This window comes from Cervus elaphus, chromosome 12, assembly GCF_910594005.1.
Source record: "Cervus elaphus chromosome 12, mCerEla1.1, whole genome shotgun sequence".
Lineage (NCBI taxonomy): Eukaryota > Metazoa > Chordata > Mammalia > Artiodactyla > Cervidae > Cervus > Cervus elaphus.
The window spans coordinates 60,782,739-60,803,851 of NC_057826.1; the positions used below are offsets into that span (position 1 = coordinate 60,782,739).

Here is a 21,113-nt window from a genome sequence, read left to right on the forward strand (position 1 = left end):
GGATGTGAGAATTGGACTGTGAAGAAAGCTGACTGCCGAAAAATTGATGTTTTTGAACTGTGGTGTTGGACAAGACTCTTGAGAGTCCCTTGGACTGCAAGGAGATCCAACCAGTCCATCCTAGGGGAGATCAGTCCTGGGTGTTCATTGGAAGGACTGATATTGAAGCTGAAACTCCAGTACTTTGGCCACCTCATGCGAAGAGTTGACTCATTGGAAAAGACCCTGCTGCTGGGAGGGATTGGGGGCAGAAGGAGAAGGGGACGACAGAGGATGAGATGGCTGGGTGGCATCACTGACTGGATGGGCCTGTGTTTGAGTAATCTCCAGGAGTTTGTGATGGACAGGGAGGCCTGGCGTGCTGCAATTCATGGGATCGCAAAGAGTCAGACACCAATGAGTGACTGGACTGAACTGAAATGAACTGAACTGCATTTCAGACTCTTTTGTTGATCATGATGGCTAATCCATTTCTTCCAAGGGATTCCTGCCCACAGTAGTAGATGTAATGGTCATTTTAGTTAAATTCACCCATTCCAGTCCATCTTAGTTCACTGATTCCTAGAATGTCGATGTTCACTCTTGCCATCTCCTGTTTGACCACTTCCAGTTTGCCTTGATTCATGAACCTAACATTCCAGGTTCCTATGCAATATTGCTCTTCACAGCATTGAACCTTGCTTCTATCACCAGTCCGACCCACAACTGGGTGTTGTTTTTGCTTTGGCTCCATCCCTTCATTCTTTCTGGAGTTATTTCTCCACTGATCACCAGTAGCATATTGGGCACCTACTGACTTGGGGAGTTTATCTTTCAGTGTCCTATCTTTTTGCCTTTTCATGCTCTAAGACGTTTAAAGTACACATTTCCCCATAGAACTTTGCCTTATTATGCAAGGTGAGGCTTAAATGAGATTGTATTTAAATTGCCTGGAAAATGGTGGGCTCTAAGTATTATGGTATTATGGTTGTTAGATTTAAAAAAATTACCATTGTGAAGTAATCAATGAGGAGTTCCAAAATCTCATTTAGCCCTTTGGTTGTTCTTTTTTACTTATTGAAAGTATCAGTGTTACAATAGACTACTTTGTACTCTTCAGCAGAAATATTCAATCACAATTTCCAATTTTTTCAATGGTTACAGAAATAAGTGAATATCAAATATTGTATACTCATTAAATGTGAATTATCATATTTAACCATGCTGTGCTAAGTTCCTTCAGTTGTAACCTACTCTTTGCAACCCTGTGGACTGTAGCCCACCAGGCTCCTCTGTCCATGGGATCCTCCAGGCGAGAATACTGGAGTGGGTTGCCGTGCCTTTCTCTAGGGGATCTTCCTGACCCAGGGATCAAACCTGTGTCTCATGTTTCCTACACAGAAGTGAAGTCACTCCATTGTATCTGACTCTTTGCAACCCCATGGACTGTAGCCTACAAGGCTCCTCTATTCATGGAATTCTCCAGGCAAGAGTACTGGAGTGGGTTGCCATTTCCTTCTCCAGGGGATCTTCCTGACTCAGGGATCGAACCCGGGTCTCCCACATTGCAGGCAGATGCTTTACCGTCTGAGCCACCAGGGAAGCCCCTCCTACATAGGCAGGTGGGTTCTTTACCACTAGTGCCACCTGGAAAGCCCCAACATTTCATATCACTAATATGTATATTAGTAATGAGTAAGTTTTTACATTAGTTCTGCTAGATTTTTACAAAACCTTTTGGTAATGTACTTACTTTCATAATGAAGAAATCAATACAGTTTATATTCCTACTCTTTCTTAAAATCAAGTATACTAATCAGTACCAAGTAAATGTAAATTAAAAAAAAAAGTAGGGATTGATTATTATCTCACCAGGGAACACTTCTAGAATAAATTTTCTAGTTTACAGGACAGGAAAAATGCAAACAACTTTTGTTGTTTGTGGCATATATATCTGACATTTTTTTCCACTGATACTCTGGTATGATGAGATACACATATTATTGTTAAAACATCATGCTAAAACATTTGTGTTTTCAAGGAGTTCTGACCTTAACCACACTTCTCATAGGATTTAACCTCCTGTGGTGTGGCTAAGATTAGCCTTGCGGCCACTGTTAATGTAAATTCATAAGAGTCATTTGAGCAACATCTAGACATAATTTAAAAGATCCACATTGGTTCATAAAGGATTTGAATTAAATTTTATAATTAAGAAAGTCCATACAGAAGTCCATATCCTGGGAGTAGAGTATCTCATGTATTGTTACAGGGACTAAAATGAGTGAGATGAACTGGATCATAATAGATAGTTGATCAGAAATTTGACTCCAAGTCTAGACTTTGACTGTAAGTCTAGATGAAGCTTGTACTTTTGGTTTGCTTTTGGGGCAGTTATTTCCAGAGCATCACAAAGATTTTGGATTTTCCCTCCATTTTCTTTTTTTTTGCAACATCTGTTCTATAGGATACACATTCTTTTTTTCTGATAACAACATACTCTTCTTTCTTTTCTTGCTATTGTTCTATTGCTATAGAAAATAAGTATGTCCAATTGTTTAGTAATATGGTTTAGTTCATGTTTTGAGCAGTATTTCTTTCTTTCAACTCCTTTTAGTCACTCTTCCTTACTTGGTATATTCTACTACTTGACCATTTTTTTAGATTTTACCCTTCAATCACATATTATCGAGTGACTGTGTGGTAAAGTCAACATTATTGATTTCCGATAGACACACTGTGTAATAGAAATTTATGGATGGTAGCCTTGTCCTCTGTTCAGTTCAGTTCAGTTCAGTTCAGTCGCTCAGTCATGTCCGACTCTTTGCGACCCCATGAACCGCAGCACGCCAGGCCTCCCTGTCCATCACCAACTCCCAGAGTTTACCCAAACTCATGTCCATTGAGTCGGTGATGCCATCCAACCATCTCATCCTCTGTCGTCCCCTTCTCCTTCCACCTGCAATCTTTCCCAGCATCAGGGTCTTTTCAAATGAGTCAGCTGTTCGCATCAGGTGGCCAAAATATTGGGAGTTTCAGCTTCGACATCAGTCCTTCCAGTGAACACCCAGGGCTGATTTCCTCAGTTAATGGTACCTATTTCCCTGCTTTGACAAAAATGAAAATTATCAAGAAATTGGGTGTACAGTTTTTTGGCATTAATAGATGTGACACTTGTATGAAGCTACTCTTAAGTTGCATTTTGATTTTGCATTGCAACATTGTGCACAGCCAAGCAAGAGGCAGAATTTTTAGTCAAGTAAAATACTACCAGGTAGTGGTCTGTCTTTAGTAGAATCTGGCAAGACAAGTTTGCTTTGTTTTACCAAAAATAGTTTATTGTTCTAAAATGGTAAAATATAGGCAATTTCTTTTTTTTTTTTTTTTTAGTTCTCCCACTTTATTGCTACCAACCCATCTCCCTCCACCCTCGTGCACACATGCTCAGTCACGTAATCCCATGGACTTCAGCCCACCAGGCTCCTCTGTCCATGGACTTTTCCAGGCAAGAATACTATATAGGCAATTTCATATAGTTTGACTTAATAGGTAACCATAAGTAAGAAATTTCTTCAAAATGATTATCACATATTGAGTACAAATTAAAATATATATTTTCAAAGTTGAAAGAAAAAGACACAAAAATAAGTAAATGAACAAGCTGTTAGGAAAACAAATAGTGTGATATAGGTTCTTATAAATTTCCCTGGGATTGAACCCACTAAGATAACTGCCTGAGAGGTACGAAATGGGTGAAAAGAAGCAAAACTCCTTCTATTCTTAACTGTATCTTTCTTTTTCTCTTGGTGTTGATTATGAATACTTAATAACTAAAGTCCTGCCTCACTGCATTTTGTCTTTCAGGCTTAGAATTGGCTCAACCTGTTGAAAATTGTAATGTTTATGTCTTTTTAATTTTGGAACTATAAGGAAATAGCAATCAGATATGATATCCATATAGAGTTATGGCAGTGGGGACTACACAGCAAAATGATAACTAGATTTCAGAGAACCTGAAAATTCAGTGACTATGTAACAATCTGTGTACTAAGCATTGTTTTGTGTGTTTAAGTCAAATGTTAAATATGAACAGGTTTAGAAAAGCATTGTTATATGTATACAGATCCACAGTCAAAGAATATGTAATATGGATTTAATTCTCAAGTCACTAGAGAGTTTAATAGGCAATTCAATACATATCAATATTAAGATGAAGAAAAACAAACATAATTCGACATTGCAAACAAATGGTAAGTATTTGTTTCCTCTGCAAAGATATTTCATTAGTGCATATTAATCATACAGAATGGGAAATATGGGTTCAACAAAATCTATGTTGAAAGCATCAGAACTAGAGAGGGAAAGTTATATTTTCAATAGCTTTGAGAAATAAAATATTGGCAGGACATTTTTTGTACATGGATTTCTCATGTATTGAGAGGAATTGAATTTCGATGTGATTCGGTCAATGTTTTATCTTTTATATTAAAATCGTATTTTAAAAGTTTTATTGGCTTTTAGTCTTTCCTTAAGCAACATTTTATTTTGTGCAGCTTTTTTAGTTCCTTCACATATGTTACACTACAGTATTATCTTACTCAAAAAAAGAAATACCTCCCTTATAATATAGCTGCATTGGCCCAGAATATGGCAACAGTATATTTAAAGGTATTCTGAATGTCTGAAATCCCAAGATAAGAAACACAGCTATTTTAATAGGCTTAGATTAACTCATGTTGGAATTAGGTCTCTAATAAAATTCTTAAACAGCAGGTAGTATTTACCGTGTGTCAACATGATACCGTACTGACACCTATTACAAGGTCTAGAGTTTAAAATTGTCATTTTTCTGAAGTGCAAACCACAATTTTGTGGTTTTGCAATTTAGTCCAATAAATTGGCTTCTAACCACACATAAAACTTGGAATCAAATCCCTCTTCTTTGGCACATTCATTTTTAACAAACTATGCTCTGATTCAGCCTCTCTTTTCCTTTCTGTTTCATTTAATTAACCATGGGGAAAGAATATCAATGTAAGCACAAAGTAAATAATAGTTATTGCTGTGTACTTGAAAGGAGAACATCTCCTAAAAACATATTTAGCCCTTTATAAATGAAAATGTACACATTGCTCATGTTTCCCAGAGCAGGCCTTGATTTATTAAAGCACCTCTCATCTCCTAGAATTAGATTCCTCACTCCAACATTTTCAGGCTGCAGCAGAAATTCCAGCTAGAAAGTTGTAATAGATACTTGGTAAGGGCCGAGGTACCCATGATGCAAGCGCCATGAGTCTTTGAGTTGTGACCCAATTCAGCAATCAAGATATGATATTCTATTTTATGAAACTACTTCTAGACGCTAATATAAATAATCATTTTAATGCTTAAATGTGTTAAGTATGAATGTATGCATGATTCATATATTTTGATTTCTTTAATCTGACCTTTGGTCCAGTATTGTATTTAGCAAAATATGACCACTTCTGTCATTTGCAGAGTAGTATTTGATAGTTTACTTTAGAAGCACCAGCAAAAGTCTCTCTCTCTTTCTCCCTTTTTCTCTCTCTTTATCCCATGATTAATACCTGAAGATATGGCTGTATTTCTTCTTTTCTTGCCTTTTAAAATTGTACCTGACTAATCTGATATTTTAAGATTAGCAGTTGAAATAGAAGAAGACGTGGTTAATAAGTTTATCTTTGTTGTTTAATTTGCTTGCTATTCCTTGTAATAATACACTTGTTTTTCTTAATCTTTTCTTAGTGGCATGTTGTCACCTACCACTGTTGTTCTCCATTTTCCTGTCCTAGGAATCCTTTCCTTGTTGAAATTTCTCCTCCTTACTCTGTGAAGTCTGAGAACTTAAACAACTGAGGCCATTATCGTTTTGTATAAGTTAGAAGTGAAAACGCTGAACAATGGCCTAAGAGCCTCTTTTACAATCACTTCAGAATTTAGGCTTTTAAATCATGCCTTAGGGGGTTCACAAGACCTTTTTGTCTTCTATTATAAATGGTAGAGATTTCTATAAGCCTGACTAGCAAACTATGTCTATTTTTTCCTTCCTTAGGCTTTATTATAATGGATGATATTAATGTTATCCCTTCTATTAGAGCAGCAGAATTAATTCTTCCTCTGGCATAAATATCACTAGGAATTTAATTAGAACTTGAAAATTATTAACTTTATTTCACTCTGGAGTTTATTTACTGTGTTTATCCATCTGAAGTGAAACTGCCTAGATTAGAATCTCAGTTCCGGAGCCATTCACTATGTATGTTGCCATGGCAAACTTATCTACACTGTTTCTCAGATTGGCAATAAGTAAAAGAGGTAATAATACTAGTCGTCTCATAAAATTACATAAGAAATATGTGTAAACTGATTGAAGAGTGCCTGGAACATATTAAGGTCTGTGATCGTCTCCATTTAATTGCAAACACCTCAAGGGCAGGATTTTTGTCTGTCTTGCCCTGTTATTTCCAGTGCCTAGAACAGTCTGACACATAGTTGGCTCTTAATAGATATATGTTGAATTAACAGTTTTTATTTAAATAAAACATAGGTTACTCCTTTGTTTGCCATCAATTTATTTAGTTGCTATCAATGACCTGGCTAATTAAGCTCATGATGTGATTTCTAATCTTTGCTGTCTCTTGGAACCAGTTTAGATATTTGAGTAACCTGAGTACAGATATATCATAAGGTTAGGAAACTATATGCTAAGGTGTTTTCCTAATCAAGGTAGAAATTTGGCTGGGGCAGTCCTTTGGAAACTAATACCTTCCCTTGGAGAGGCAAACAGAGTCCCAGCCCAGTTAAATCTGTTCAGCATTATTCTTTAAGATTAGCTATGAGTCACACTAGCCAAATTACTCTAAAGTGAAACTTCCATGGTGGTCCAGTGGTTAAGACTCTGTACTTCCAATTCAGGTGGCGCGGGTTCAATCCCTGGTATGGGAACTAAGATCCCACATGCCATGGGGTGCAAGTGAAGTCACTTAATCCTGTCTGACTCTTTACGACCCCATGGACCATAACCTACCAGGCTCCTCTGTCCATGGGATTTTCCAGGCAAGAGTACTGGAGTGGGTTGCCATTTTTTTCTCCAGGGGATCTCGACCCAGGGATCGAACCTGGGTCTCTCGCATTGCAGTCAGATGCTTCACCGTCTGAGCCATCAGCGAAGCCTATGCAGTGCACGTGCAGCCTAAAAAAGAAAAAGGTACAAGAATTAATTTAAAAATATTTTAAAAATCTAAACTTTATCAGACCAATCAGATGGAGTAAGAGACTGACTAATAAGAGACTACCTTTTTGCACAATCCCTCTATGTTATAACACTGGTTGTAGAAATGCCAGCTGCCTCCATTTCAGCAGCTGTGATGGCCAAAGCAGAATTTTATTGTCTTGTTTTCTTTGCTGCTCTAATGAGGCCTCAAGAAGTATAGCTGGGAGACCAACACCAGATGGTCTTAGAGGTGATGTTTTTATCTGTTCCGCTGCTATATCATTCCTAAGGAAGAACCTTAAATCTTAACTGATTTTTTAAAATTCTATATTGAATTACCCACATGCTGTCCTCTTATGACAAAGAGCGTATGCCTCTAGTTTTGGTATCAGGGACATAATTTGATTTAATCAGAAAGTTTATTAATAGTGATATGTGTGCTGAAACTGAGCAAAAAATTAAATACAAAGAAGTATAAATATTATGCTGTAATTATTTTCATGAGTGGTGCTCTAAATTTTGATAGAGAAATTCTTTGCTATCATCTTGTTAGTGACATAAAGCATGGTTAGGTTTAGATGGGTTGAACAATAAAAAACCTGAAAGGTCTTCATAACTAGTACTTTTTAATGAAAGATTCATGAAATCCTGAGTTTTTCATGTTGATTTTTTTGGGGGGGTTTAAGTTTATGACAAATAGGTCTTATGTGGACTTCCTGTTCTCTAATTTTTAAATTCAGCATTTTTTTTTTCAATAAGAATTTATTGAGTTCACAGTTCTTTGCAAACAATTTTATGAGTGCTCTTGTTAAAAATATGAAAACCATCACCCTTTTCACAGATAATTCAATTCTTAAATATTTCAGAGTGAAAGGGGAAGGTAAAATTCTAATGGTGGCTTGGGTATGTGGCTAGAATGTTCAAACTACCGCACAGTTGCACTTATTTCACATGCTAGCAAAGTAATGTACAAAATTCTCCAAGCTAGGCTTCAACAGTGTGTGAACTGAGACCTTCCAGATGTTCAAGTTGGATTTAGAAAAGCAGAGGGACCAGAGATCAAATTACCAACATCTGTGGGATCATAAAAAAAGCAAGAGAATTTCAGAAAAATATGTCTACTTCTGCTTCATTGACTATGCTAAAGCCTTTGACTGTGTGAATCACAACGAACTGTGGAAAATTATCAAAGAGATGCAAATACCACACTGCCTTACATGCCTCCTGTGAAACCTGTATGCAGGTCAAGAAGCAACATTTCAAAATGGACATAGAACAATGGACTTGTTCAAATTGTGAAAGGAGTCTGTCGGGGCTGTATATTGTCACTGTGCTTATTTAACCAATATGCAGAATACATATGAGAAATGCCAGGCTGGATGAAGCACAAGCGGGAATCAAGATTGCTGAGAGAAACATCAATAACCTTAGATATGCAGATGACACCATCATATAGCAGAAAGCAAAGAGGAACTAAAGAGCCTCTTGATGAAGGTGAAAGAGGAGAGTGAAAAAGTTGGCTTCAAACTCAGCATTCAAAAAGCAAAGACCTTGGCATCTGGTCCATCACTTCATGGCAAATAGATGGGGAAACAATGGAAACAGTGACAGACTTTATTTTCTTGGGCTTCAAAATCACTGCAGATGGTGACTGCAGCCATGAAATTAAAAGACACTTGCTCCTTGGAAGAAAAGCTAACCAACAGCATAAAAAGCAGAGACACTGCTTTGCTGACAGATTTCCATAGAGTCAAAGCTATGGTTTTTCCTATAGTCATGTATGCATGTGAGAGTTGGACCATAAAGAAGGCTGAACACTGAAGAATTGATGCTTTTGAACTGTGGTTTGGAGAAGACTCTTGAGAGTCTCTTGAAATGCAAGGAAATCAAGCCAATTAATTCTAAAGAAAATAATCCTGAATATTCATTGGAAGGACAGATGCTGAAGTTGAAGCTCCAATACTTTGGCCACCTGATGCAAAGAACTGCAAAGAACTGACTCATTGGAAAAGACCCTGATACTAGGAAAGAGGAGAAGGGGACAACAGAGGACAAGATGGTTTGATGGTATCACTGACTCAGTGGACATGAGTTTGAGCAAGCTCTGGGAGATGGTGAAGGACAGGGAAACCTGGCATGCTACAGACCATGAGGTGGCTGAGTTGGACACAACTGAGCAACTAAACAAGGGTATGTTGTGAGGAGAGCTATTATAAGCTGCTCTATTTATATAATTCAAAGCAGGAAGGAATTCAATTGCTTTGGGAAAAATCTAGGAATTTGGTAAAGAAATTTTATTGACATTTGAACATGATAAAGTGGTTTACCTGGTGAATAAGCAGTTGAAGAAACTCCCAGGCAACAGTAATAGCAAGTTCACATTATGCTGATTTTGTGAGGAGGGCATCTTTACAAACTGGCCCTATCCCTAAAAAGCCAGTGTCTTCTAGAACTGGAAATTCCCTGGAAAACAGATACCTTGGTTGGAAGTGTTTTTTAGCTTGGATTTTCCTTCCATGAGTCATGACCCTCAAGGATTCTGCTGCAAATGCAGATGACACTCAGCTTCTGATAAAATTGAATGAGACCATGTTTTGCCAATTTCACCTGTTGGAAGGAACAATAAGGGATTGTTGAACAAAGGATGGAGATATGTGTGGTGATGATGTTTTTCACCATCATGTTTTAAAAATATTATAAAGACTTTTCAGGCCATTAAGTATCAGTACCCCAGCTATTAACAGAACTTATTGACTAAAATAAGCTTTGACTTAATCTTTTGTATCTTTTGCTCACCTTGGAACACAAGTTGTAGTTCTATTTTTTTCTGTTTGTCTTTGTTTAATGACTGGATTCAAATATATATAACACTTGTTATAATTTATAAAGTCTGATATCATTGAAGAATACCTTTTGGCAAATTTCTTTACTCATTGTTCTGTGATGGCATAAATATTCTGGTCAAGAATAACAAATGCATACAAAATCAGAGAACAGGAGGTGATTTAAATATGTGAAGTCACCCAAGACAATGGGAGAGAACAGGTTTTTGTCCTATTAGGATGTTAAACTGAGTTCAGGAGCTCTGGCTGTTTTGTTCACTGTTATATTCCAGGTGCCTATCACAGGCCCTGATACACAGTATGTGCTCAATAAATACTTTTTAAATGACTATGTTGAAAAGTGTTATACTGGGCAGAACAAACAATATCTAAAAACACTTATTCCTAGTAAAAATATAAATAAACAATAAATAATATTTTGTCAATCAAACAAAGCCTATCTAGTGAAACTCTTTTTGGAACTGATGTTATTATGCAGTATGTCTCTTTTAGGAAACTTTTATGTTCCATGAAGCAACATATTTACTCTGCTTTCTCAATCATTTGCAGGACTATCTGTCCTATGGATATTCAAAAAAAGCAAAGTGAAAAATGCTTGTTAGCTTCTATATCTGTAGCAAAGGCTCTCTCTTGCTTTAGAGACTATTTATGATTACTATTTAAATATTGTCATATCCTGGAGCATTGTTTTGTAGAATTTCCTAGTAATACGCCATTCCTGGACTTCATGAGAATCAATCAACTTGTCAATAATGATAATATTAGAATAATAATTTCAATTACATAGGTGGATTATTTTGAATTTTCAAATCAACTTCTAATATATTCTCTCATTTTTTATTATATGAAATGTTCATTGAAATGTCTGTTGAAAATGAATTTCAATGAAATGCACAAAAATATAGTGATTCTTGTATCTCAGTTAAATGACTTCTTTTTGCAAGAAATTTTATTCCTCAAATCTGCAAATATAGCATGTCTCTCCATATAGAAACTGGGCTTGGTTTGTCTATTGTGTGAATATTCTTTCAGTTTGAAAAATGTAGATCCTTGGAAAAGAAGTAGAAAGTTAATTGTGTATATTTTCACTTCCTCTTCCTTTTATTCATGCTGTGCTGTTACACATTTTATTTTGTGCTTATATCCTGATGAGTAAATGTGCCCCAACTCACCACTGATTTCTTCCTTATTTTTTCTGTATACTTTTCACATTGTCTCCATGTGGCCAAATATTGATCATTGAACTGACATGGAAAGGGTGCCCTAGGAGACTCTGTGACTGCCTTGCTCTGGAGGTCATTGTTTCTTTTGATGATTTCTTTTCCCATGTCCTTCTGTCTGAAGACTCTCTCTGGGCTGATCGTTGTGTTCAGACAATGGAGAAGGTTGGGAAGTTAAAACCTATAGAATAGTCCTTAACTAATGTGGGACAGGGGTTGGAAGATCAGCACCCCAGTCAGCCTCCTCACTTTTCAGAGGGAAAGTTCTAGGATGTGTTCTTTCTAATTTCCCAGAGGGTTCTCAACAGCAGGGAGTCAGGTTTCCCTCAGTGACCACCACTCACTCCTGTTCCATCGCTGGATGTTTTCCTTTTCTTTGTCTCTTCTCCACTCCTTCAATATGTTTCCTGGGATCTGCACCCTAATGATCTCCTTATATCAGGACTGGCTTTTGGGAGGATTCAAGCTAAAAGAAATACCATCCTAGCTGTGAATTTTTTATTGGAGTTCATTCCTGTGAGTTTTGGTGGTGGTGGTGTTTTTGTGTTTTTTTTTTTTTTTCTTTTGGTTTGGTTTTTATATTCTTCCTTCCTTGTGATTTTTCTCTGTGACTCAATAGTCAATTTCCTTTCAATCAAGGAATTATGTGTCTTAGGGTGTTTCTAACTCAAGCCAAATAGTTTACTATTTGAAGTAATATGAAGTAATATATGAAGTAGTTAACTACTTCACATCCATTTAATCAGAGTCAGGGGTAGAAATCTAAGTTCCTTTTTTAAAAATTGCCCAGATCCGTGGAGGGCTAAATCTCTAAAAATATAAGATGATTATCACTGCATTGCTTTCATTTTTTAAAGAAATGTTTATCTTCAGCAAGCTACTATGTTAGTTAATAGCCAAACAAAGCACCAAAAGAAGTCATTGACCTTGGCTAAAATAGTATTTTCTTCCTACAGAATGTATTCTTAATTAACCCCAAGCTAAACCTTTGTATTGCCCATCCAGAGGACCTCATGAGGAACTGACTCACTAAAATTAATGGGTATGAATCCCAGCCTACAAACTCAGGTTTGAAAGAAATATATCTTTATTATTTTATAATTTAACTTCATTTTTATTTCAACTATCTATTCTGCCATAATTTCAGAAATTGGTAACATGGAGTTCCCATTTCCAGAAAATTTTGTTTAAATTCTAGGGGTTTCTTTTATTTCCCCATGGTGTGGGACATGAGACTTGGGTCTCTGATGGGCATGGATCCCCTCCTCATTCCAATTGACTTGTCACATTCCGATCTGACCTGTCTCTCCGCTTCTTCCATTCCATCATCTGGGGCCGGGGCTGTTCCCCTGAGGCATGGAGCCTGCCCCATGGACTCACTGTGTCTGTCTAACCAGCCACTCTTAGGGACCTCAACCAAGAAGGGACACAGAGATCCCCTTTGCTCTTGAATATCCAAATGTTTGGGATTTGGTGTGGGTGTCAAGAAGCCAGTCCTCTTTCTGTCACAGATCCACTGAAGTAACCGTTGTTCAGCCCCCAAAGCTTTTCTTTTTGTTTGCCAGGAGGGGAGAAGCTGAAGAGAACTTGGGAAGAGTTCTCTTCCTCGGAGAGATTCCCTAAACTATACTTTCCATGTTATAGTTTTGAAAGGGTTTAGAATTTTGGAAAAGAAAAACCACAGACTGTTTGGTCTCTCCTCTCTTTCTTTTCCCTTCCTTTTTTTTTTTCCCTTTCTTTCCCTTTTTTAGTCTGTCATTATACTTCATTGCATCCCTCCCAGGACCAATATTTTATAGATCTATCTATCTACTGTATTTGCACCACAGAGCATATCAAACATGCTAGAATGTTGATATACTGACCTTAAGGAAAGAGTCAAGTCTCTGAGACAATTGCTATGCTGACCCATGCCTTCCATCATTGAGCGCTGGCAAGGTTCTCATTCTGAAAGTCAGATGGGCACTTATTTATGAGCACTGTGTACATAGAGAATGTTTATGGCTGGTAGTGTGTGTCATGTGAAAAACGGACTTCATTGGAATAATTTTTATGTAATTTGAGCCATTTGGTGATAATTATAAACATGTTTAAAATAATATGTGATGTTTATTTTATTTTTTAATTGGGGTACAGTTGCTTTACAATGTGTGTTAGTTTCTGCTGTATAATGAGGTGAATCAGCAATATGTAAACATATATTCCCTCCCTTTTGGACCTCCCGCCCACTCCTGCCCCTAGTTTCATCCATCATCCATTCAATGCTTCTTCACTTAACTTGATAAACTGCCTTTGTTTACTTTATGTAGTTCACCTTTTTCTACTTTTTGCATTGGCTTGATGAACATTCCAAATAAAAACTAACATACAGTCCACTCTGTTTTTCTCTTGTCCCTTTTTAATTTCTGTGTTTCATTTCTTTATTAACTTAAAAATGAACTTCAAATAGTAATTCGTCTCTCACATGTTGCTGTGAAGAATGACTGGATGTCTAGATCCTGCAATATGGTTTTGACCAATACTCTTGTCTCATGGTTATAAGGAAGCTGATGATCTCAATGGCTTTGTACATTTGTTCTTTTGTATTGATGGAGTAGTTCAAGCAAGCATGCAATAGACATTTAAAGAACACTTAGCCATGTACATGATTTAATGCAATGAGATCAATCTTTCTTAGTTTCCTAATTACCTATGTAAGTACAAATTGGAAACAGTGCATGGAATCAATGTAGTTGAGAAGTTTAAAAACACTGTTTAAAATAATACCATTCACTTGCAATTCACTTTTGCCTGAGATTTTAAAGGCTTTAAAAAAATGTTGACTCTTGAAAAAACAATAGTTCCTTTGTAAAATTATACTGTTTACCTCAAACTGGGCTGTAAGAATTTCTATTGCTGTTTAATAATGCTGTGTCAATAATTAAGTATACTATTTTTTAAAAATTTCATTAGTAGTATCTTTTTATCAGTTTAGCAATATTAAATAGCATTTTGAAATACTTTCTTTTCTACCAAACTCTGCAGTGCCTTTTGTCTCTTATTTTCATTTTGTGACTTTCCCAACAGATTTTTTAATCATAGATTTTTATAATTTAAAGTCAGCACCTCAGAAGGGCAATTAAAATACTTTGAAAACTTGTATATAACTTACAATGATGTTAGAAAGGTCAACAATGTTTAAAAAGGTCACCCAGGCATTCTATACCCATTACACAGAACCATAATTGTAACATGGAATTGTTTTCTTATTCTCCCCTGGCATCTTTTCACATTTGATTTTATTGAGGCAGCACTAATCTATAATAGTCTATAAGTTTCATATGTACAATACTGTATTTCTACTTCTATATACCCTACAGCAAGCTCACCACCCAAAATTTTGTTTCTGTCTATCATCATACAGCTGATACCATTTACTTACTTCACCCCATTCTCCTTTCCCTTTCACCCTTCACCCTTCCCCCACTCCTTTCCCTGTGGTAATCACCACTCTGTTCTCTATATCTACATTTTTTTTTTTTTTTGGTTTGGCTCGTACATTTCTTTTGCTTTTTGTTTATTTTTTTATACTCCACATATGAGTGAGATCATATGGGATCTGTTTCTGACTTGTCTCACTTAGTATAACACCCTCAAGGCACACCTTTGTCCCAAAAGGCAAGATATATATACAGTGGAATATATATATACATATATATATTCATTTGAACATTTATATATTCCATCAAGGCAGAATACTGAACCATGTAGCGAGTTACCTTTCCTTCTGAGAAAAGCTCTCTCCAACTCTAAGCTGAAATTAATATCTAAAAACAGTTACACAGTACAGTTGAACACTTTGTATTCCCAATATGGATAGATTTCAGTTTTAAATTTGGCCTCAAATATTTCTGAATGTATGAACTCAAATATTAGCATAATGCACTTCCTCTGTTCTTACTTAATAATGTGCTGCATAGACTGACACTCTGATATAAGCAAAAAAGAAAGTACTGTGTCTGAACAGATTTTTGTGCAGTTTCTACTTTGTTTGATGAGAAGTCTGCAATGAAGCATTTTTTATTGAATGGATATTTATCTACATTTTTTTTTACCTGAAAGTTTTCAAACAACTTACTTTCACTGGGGAGATCAGTATAACCCAAACGTTGGAGCGGTGGCCATCATAGTTTGGTGACTATTTTTGAAAAGCAGTTTATTTGCATCTAAGTTTTAAAACAGTGGTTATGAGAACTCACATTGCCTAAACTTTCTGAACAGAGGTTAGAGGTGAAATATTGGAGATGCTTTAAATTACATGATTTTGTTATTCCTTTCAAGATGGAAAACCAGACCCACTGCCTGGTAAAAACCTCTCGCTATCTTTTTCCTTACTTGATTGTGTTCAGTTTGCAAAATATGTATCATTTGACCTGAGGATGATCCAAAAATTAAATAAATGATGATCTTGACCATGAAAATACAAGAACTAAGCAGCTTCAATATTTATACATGGAAGGACAAAAACAAATGGTGATTGTCAACATTAAAAGATAAAGGCATTTTTGTTTTAAAACTTTAATTCTTCTCATCATTCTACTTGTGGAACAATAATTCAAGAATACATAAAATTTAATTCCCCTCTCCATATGTAAGATTCTTAGTAAAATTCCACAGATTTATGCCACATAATTAAAATAAATAACCATTCTATATGGTTTAAATTTGATCGGTACAATAAGATTTTGGCACAAGAGAACAGCATTTCATTTTAATTGTTTGTGTAAATATAAAGCGTATTGTTGAAGTCTGGCCACAGTAGATCTAAATAGGTGCATGTTCTTTTGTTTGTCTTTTAGCGTCTCCGTCAATTAAACTCTTGGTGGATGACCCTATTGTTGTAAATCCTGGAGAGGCCATAACATTAGTATGTGTCACGACAGGAGGAGAGCCTGTACCCTCCCTCACATGGGTCAGGTCCTTTGGGACTCTGCCTGAAAAGACTGTTTTGAATGGAGGAACTTTGACCATTCCTGCCATCACCTCAGAAGATGCTGGCACTTACAGCTGCATTGCCAATAATAACGTGGGAAACCCTGCAAAAAAGTCCACCAACATCATTGTGAGAGGTAAGTTTGCCTAGAGAATGTTACGGCATAAATTTCTAGGTTAGCCAGGCTATAAGCAAATGATGTTTGTAAATAATGTTCTTTAATTATAAAAGTAACCTAAGATTTCTGAGTCTTAATAACCCTGCTTTATATTTGCATTGAATAGTTTGCATAACACATTCTTAGTGGAATAGTTTTATCTAAAAAAAAAAGCTTAAAACCCAAAGTTGGCATAGAACATTATGCATTGTTATACAGATTGGGCATAATTTTAAGGATTTAACACATGTATCAATTTAATGTTTAATAAACATTTATCGAATCCTTATTATATGAAGAACCTTAAACTGTGGGATTACATTGACATCTATAAACATTTCCTTGTACTCAAGGATTCTACTGTCAGAGAGTGAAAATTAAATGTATCAGTTTAGAGCCATATGATACAGTCTTTGGCAAGCATAGGCAAAGTTATGGACATAAAAATAAAAAATTATAGTAGTTTCTGGCAGATATTTTTAGGGAATATCTAATAATTTGTATCAGATCTTGTAGGCTGGGTAGAGTTTTAACAGACTGAGATTAGCTAAAGTCATGGAAAAGTTAGAGTTAGGAAAAGGTTAAGTTTATTTGAGGAATGTAAAAAATAGGTAGTGACCTACTGCTTACCTACCACTAAGTCAATAGCAGTGATTTCTATAGCTAGTGTACCGGCGTTGCATGTGGAGGAGATGCTAACTTCCCATTTCAGAGAAGGTAAAGTCATGTGCTTGGAGAGCATGTTTCTTCTTGTCTCACTTCACTGGCTTGGCTCTGGCTTCGGGATCGAGGATGGATACCCGTGCCTCTAAAGTTAAAATAGATATCCATATGGGTCTCTTCCAGTAGACAAATGAAAATTTCTCATGATGGAAGATTATAATGATAACAAAATATAATTGGATATATTGAGATAAACACTTGTGATTTTGTGAACATAGACTAGTGATTTTAGTGACCGTAGTTATCTGTTACGATCTAAACTAACAGAAATATACTATTTGGTCAAAAATATACTCTATTCAAAATATCGGAAGATGTTTCAATGTAAACCAAAACACTGTAGATACTGCACTATTTGCCTCAAAATTGTACTCATACAATATGTATTTAGCACCTGTACTTAGTAATTGTCAGATAGACCATTATTTAGGATCATTATAAAATAAAACTTCATGCCTATTTAGCTACTGCAATGTTGTCTTATGAAACCGAATGTTACTGAAAGAAGTGTTGTTCATACTTAGGTTTTCTTTTAAACCATATATCAGCCATTAGCATACATAACAAGGAAAATCAGTTGATTAAATTGTTCCTAAAACTTCAGACTCAGAACTAACCCAACTTCCAAGTCAGTTTTCATATCAATCTTTGCTGACTATGGTCATTTAGATTTCTAAATCTAGTTTAATCATAGAGTCATCAGCAACTGTATTGAATTCCTGCATAACTGGCAAAGTGTCCAGCATAGTGGTGTTGCTCAGGGACCCTCCATAAAGAACTCAATCAATTCACAGCAAATATATACTCCTAGAATGATTTGCTTCTTCCCAGCCCATCTAGCAGTTTTCATCTGATTTCTTCCTAAAGATAGTTTTCAGCTTTGACATGAATGACCTAAAATAAATAAACCCTGAACAATGTATTTCTTCAATTTATCATTTCTCTTCTATGCCTTTAATTTACCTGAAGTGTCCATTTGCATAGTCATATTCCCAGTAGAATTTCTCAGCAGTAGCATTCACATAATTCATAAAATCGAGTTTGTATGTAATCTTGCTGAATATAGAAATAGCCTTGGTTAACAAGTCCTAGATTAAATTGTGAGGAGAAAAACTGCTACAGTAATATGAGGCATTTGATTTCTGCCACAAAGGCCAAGAAATTCAGTTAAAGAAAAAAATGGCTTTCTTCTTATTATAGCAAATAAATTATTTTCAAGTCTTTTGAATTTGTAGAACTCTGCCGTATCTTAGATTAACTGTGTCATTGTTACAGCAAAAATAGAACTCTGGGTTCATTTTCCCCCATTCCTTTCCATAATTAAATCAAAAGCCACAGACCAGGTTTTCTAAGCAAGCATGAGGATATTCTATGCATAGAGTTTCCACTATTGTTTGAGAATATCCATGGACAAAATAAGATTGTAGGGAGCAGACAGGAAAAAATAAATTCTAGAAATGTTTCTGAATGTGTCATTTGCTTTTTAAAAAATAGAAAACACTTTAAATAATGTAGTTAACCATCTATGTAGATAGTGAGCTCCAAAGCTGAAGAGGAATCTCATAGGTTTTAATGTTTTGTTGGACATTCAGAAACAGAGCAGTGATTCTTTTCTTATGATCCTCTAAGAGATTACAGTGGTTAAGCTACATTTCTCCCAAGTCAGAAGAGCAGTTCCTTCATACATTTGATAAGAAAATTATGCTGTTGTCCTAGGCACATGTTGGTGACCTGAGCTCAATTTCCACTTTCCCACCCAAAGTTCTCTGTTGTGAGTCACTGTGTTTAGAAATGCCCACATTTCTCTTCTGTTATGAATTGAATGAGCCACTGTGTTGAGCAATCATGGTTCATAACATGATCAAGACATACTATATTTTAGTGTCCTGCAGTTTTAAAAAATTTTATTCAGTGGCTTAATCTTGCCCTGCTTCAGAAAAACTGTCAGGCAGACCCCATGGTCCTGTAGTTCATTTTTAGAAATAGAGTCCTGCAGTGCATTCAAATCACTGTAATACATTTAGTTCAGAGTTTTGTAGGCATGCTGCAAAATAGTAATACAAACCCTAACATGATGTAATGGAAAGTTTTCTCCCCTGCACAGCTTGGGGCAACTTTGGGCTGGAGACCTTCAGTGGGCAAGGGAATGGGAGGGGCTAGTATGGTTGGCTTCTTCTTGTTTGTCTATTTATTCTCTGCCCTCCTCCCCACCACCCTGTCCCTGACCTGATAGCCAGACTCTGACGTTCCTGGCTTGGGGTAGGGTAGGAAGGTTTCTAGTTATAATTTTGTCTTTCTTCTGTGGCACATTAATGGACTCTTCCATGGTGGCTCCGTGGTAAAGAACCCGCCGGCCAATGCAGGAGATGTAGGTTCAATCCCTGGGTCAGGAAGATCCCTTGCAGAAGGAAATGGTAAACCATACCAGTATTCTTGCCTAGGAAATCCTGGACAGAAGGACCTGGTGAGCTACAATACATGCAGGCTCAGTCACTTCAGTCATGTCCAACTCTTTGTAATCCTGTAGACTGTAGCCCACCAGGCTCCTCTGTCCGTGGGATTCTCCAGGCAAGAATACTGGAGTGGGTTGCCATTTCCTTCTCCAGGGCATCTTCCCACCCCAGTGTTTAAACCCACATCTGCCTGCATCTCCTGCATTGCAGATGGATTCTTTTACCCAATGAGCCATATGGGAAGCCCTACAGTTGATGGGGTCGCAAAAGAGTTGGACATGACTTTAAGGACTAAATGACACTCATTTAGTGACTAAATGACAAGACCAATCTAGAAGAGATTCACAAAGGTGTGTGCCAAGGAGAGATCTCTAGGCATGCATTATCCCAAGACCATCCCTGAGCCGTATTCCTTGAGCATATTGTGCCGTATCCCTCCTGCCTGTCTGCTGAAGGCTTCTCTCTCCTCCAGGCAGCCGGCTCAACAAGAGCCCAAGACAAGAAGCCCATATTATCTCTCCTCCCTGTGTGACTCACAGCTGTAGGCAGAAGTGCTTACCAATAAATGCTGCGAGCGCGCCGAGATTCCAGTGTAGCAACTTCTAGCCTGTGGTCATACAGGTTTTGATTTCCTCAGATATGTCCAGGCATCATTTCAGTGAAAATATTTCAGTGCTTTGACTGGTCCCATGAAATGCCCCTAAATAGGCCTGAGATGTAATAGGCTCCCCAGCTGCCTGGGGCCTGAGAAGCGTCATCTCACAGTTTTCTTCAAAGATGTCTTTCCTGTCAACTTTGATCTTTGATCCTTTTCTCTGTGCTTAATTATCTATAAATCCCTAGAATCATAGAATGGAGTTTCTTTCACTTTTGAAAATTCTGCATAAGAAAGAGATTTGCCTTGCACTCATTGTGAAATTCTGTGGATTTTGTTCTCTGTCAAGAGTGTATCAGGAAAAGTCTATTCTATTATCTGGTTTCACAAGAGTATAGGATTATAAGAATTTTCAGAATTTCTAACTGATGTTCTTATGTGATCATCAGTAAATCCTTTTGGTTCTATCTTCAAACTATACTCTAAATGGAACCATGTCTTGCCAAGTTCACTGTTGCCACCCTTGTGTAAGCTATCAGCATGTTTCCCCTCATTGATTAAAATAGTCTTTTTATTAATCTTCTTTCCAGTTCAGCCTCTGTTTTAGAAGAAGCTGTTTATCCACTATATTATATAAGGTGGACTAGGCTAAGTTATATCAGGTAGACAAGGCTTCGCTGGTGGTTCAGTGGTGAAGAATTTGCCTGCAATGTAGGATATGCGGGTTCAATCCCTGGTTCAGGAAGATCCCTTGGAGAAGGAAATGGCAACCCACTCCAGTCTTCATGCCTGGGAAATCCCATGGACAAAGGAGCCTGTCGGGATACAGTCCATGGCATCGCAAAAGAGTTGGACATGACTTAGGGACTAAACAATAACAACAGGCTGAGTTAACAAATAGACCCATACATATAATTATCCAAAACAAAAATCCTTT

The 21,113-nt window shown here is 36.7% G+C and overlaps 1 protein-coding gene across 2 annotated transcripts in view; it reads left to right on the forward strand.

Annotated features, from left to right (window-relative positions):
- Window positions 1–21,113, forward strand: part of MDGA2 (MAM domain containing glycosylphosphatidylinositol anchor 2) — an 867,711-nt gene that overhangs the window by 563,506 nt on the left and 283,092 nt on the right. The window contains exon 6 of one of the 2 annotated variants that reach the window (XM_043920701.1): window positions 16,115–16,384. In XM_043920701.1, coding sequence (XP_043776636.1) covers window positions 16,115–16,384 — 270 coding nt within the window. The remainder of the gene's footprint in view (window positions 1–16,114; window positions 16,385–21,113) is intronic. The other variant, XM_043920702.1, reaches the window with a different exon arrangement.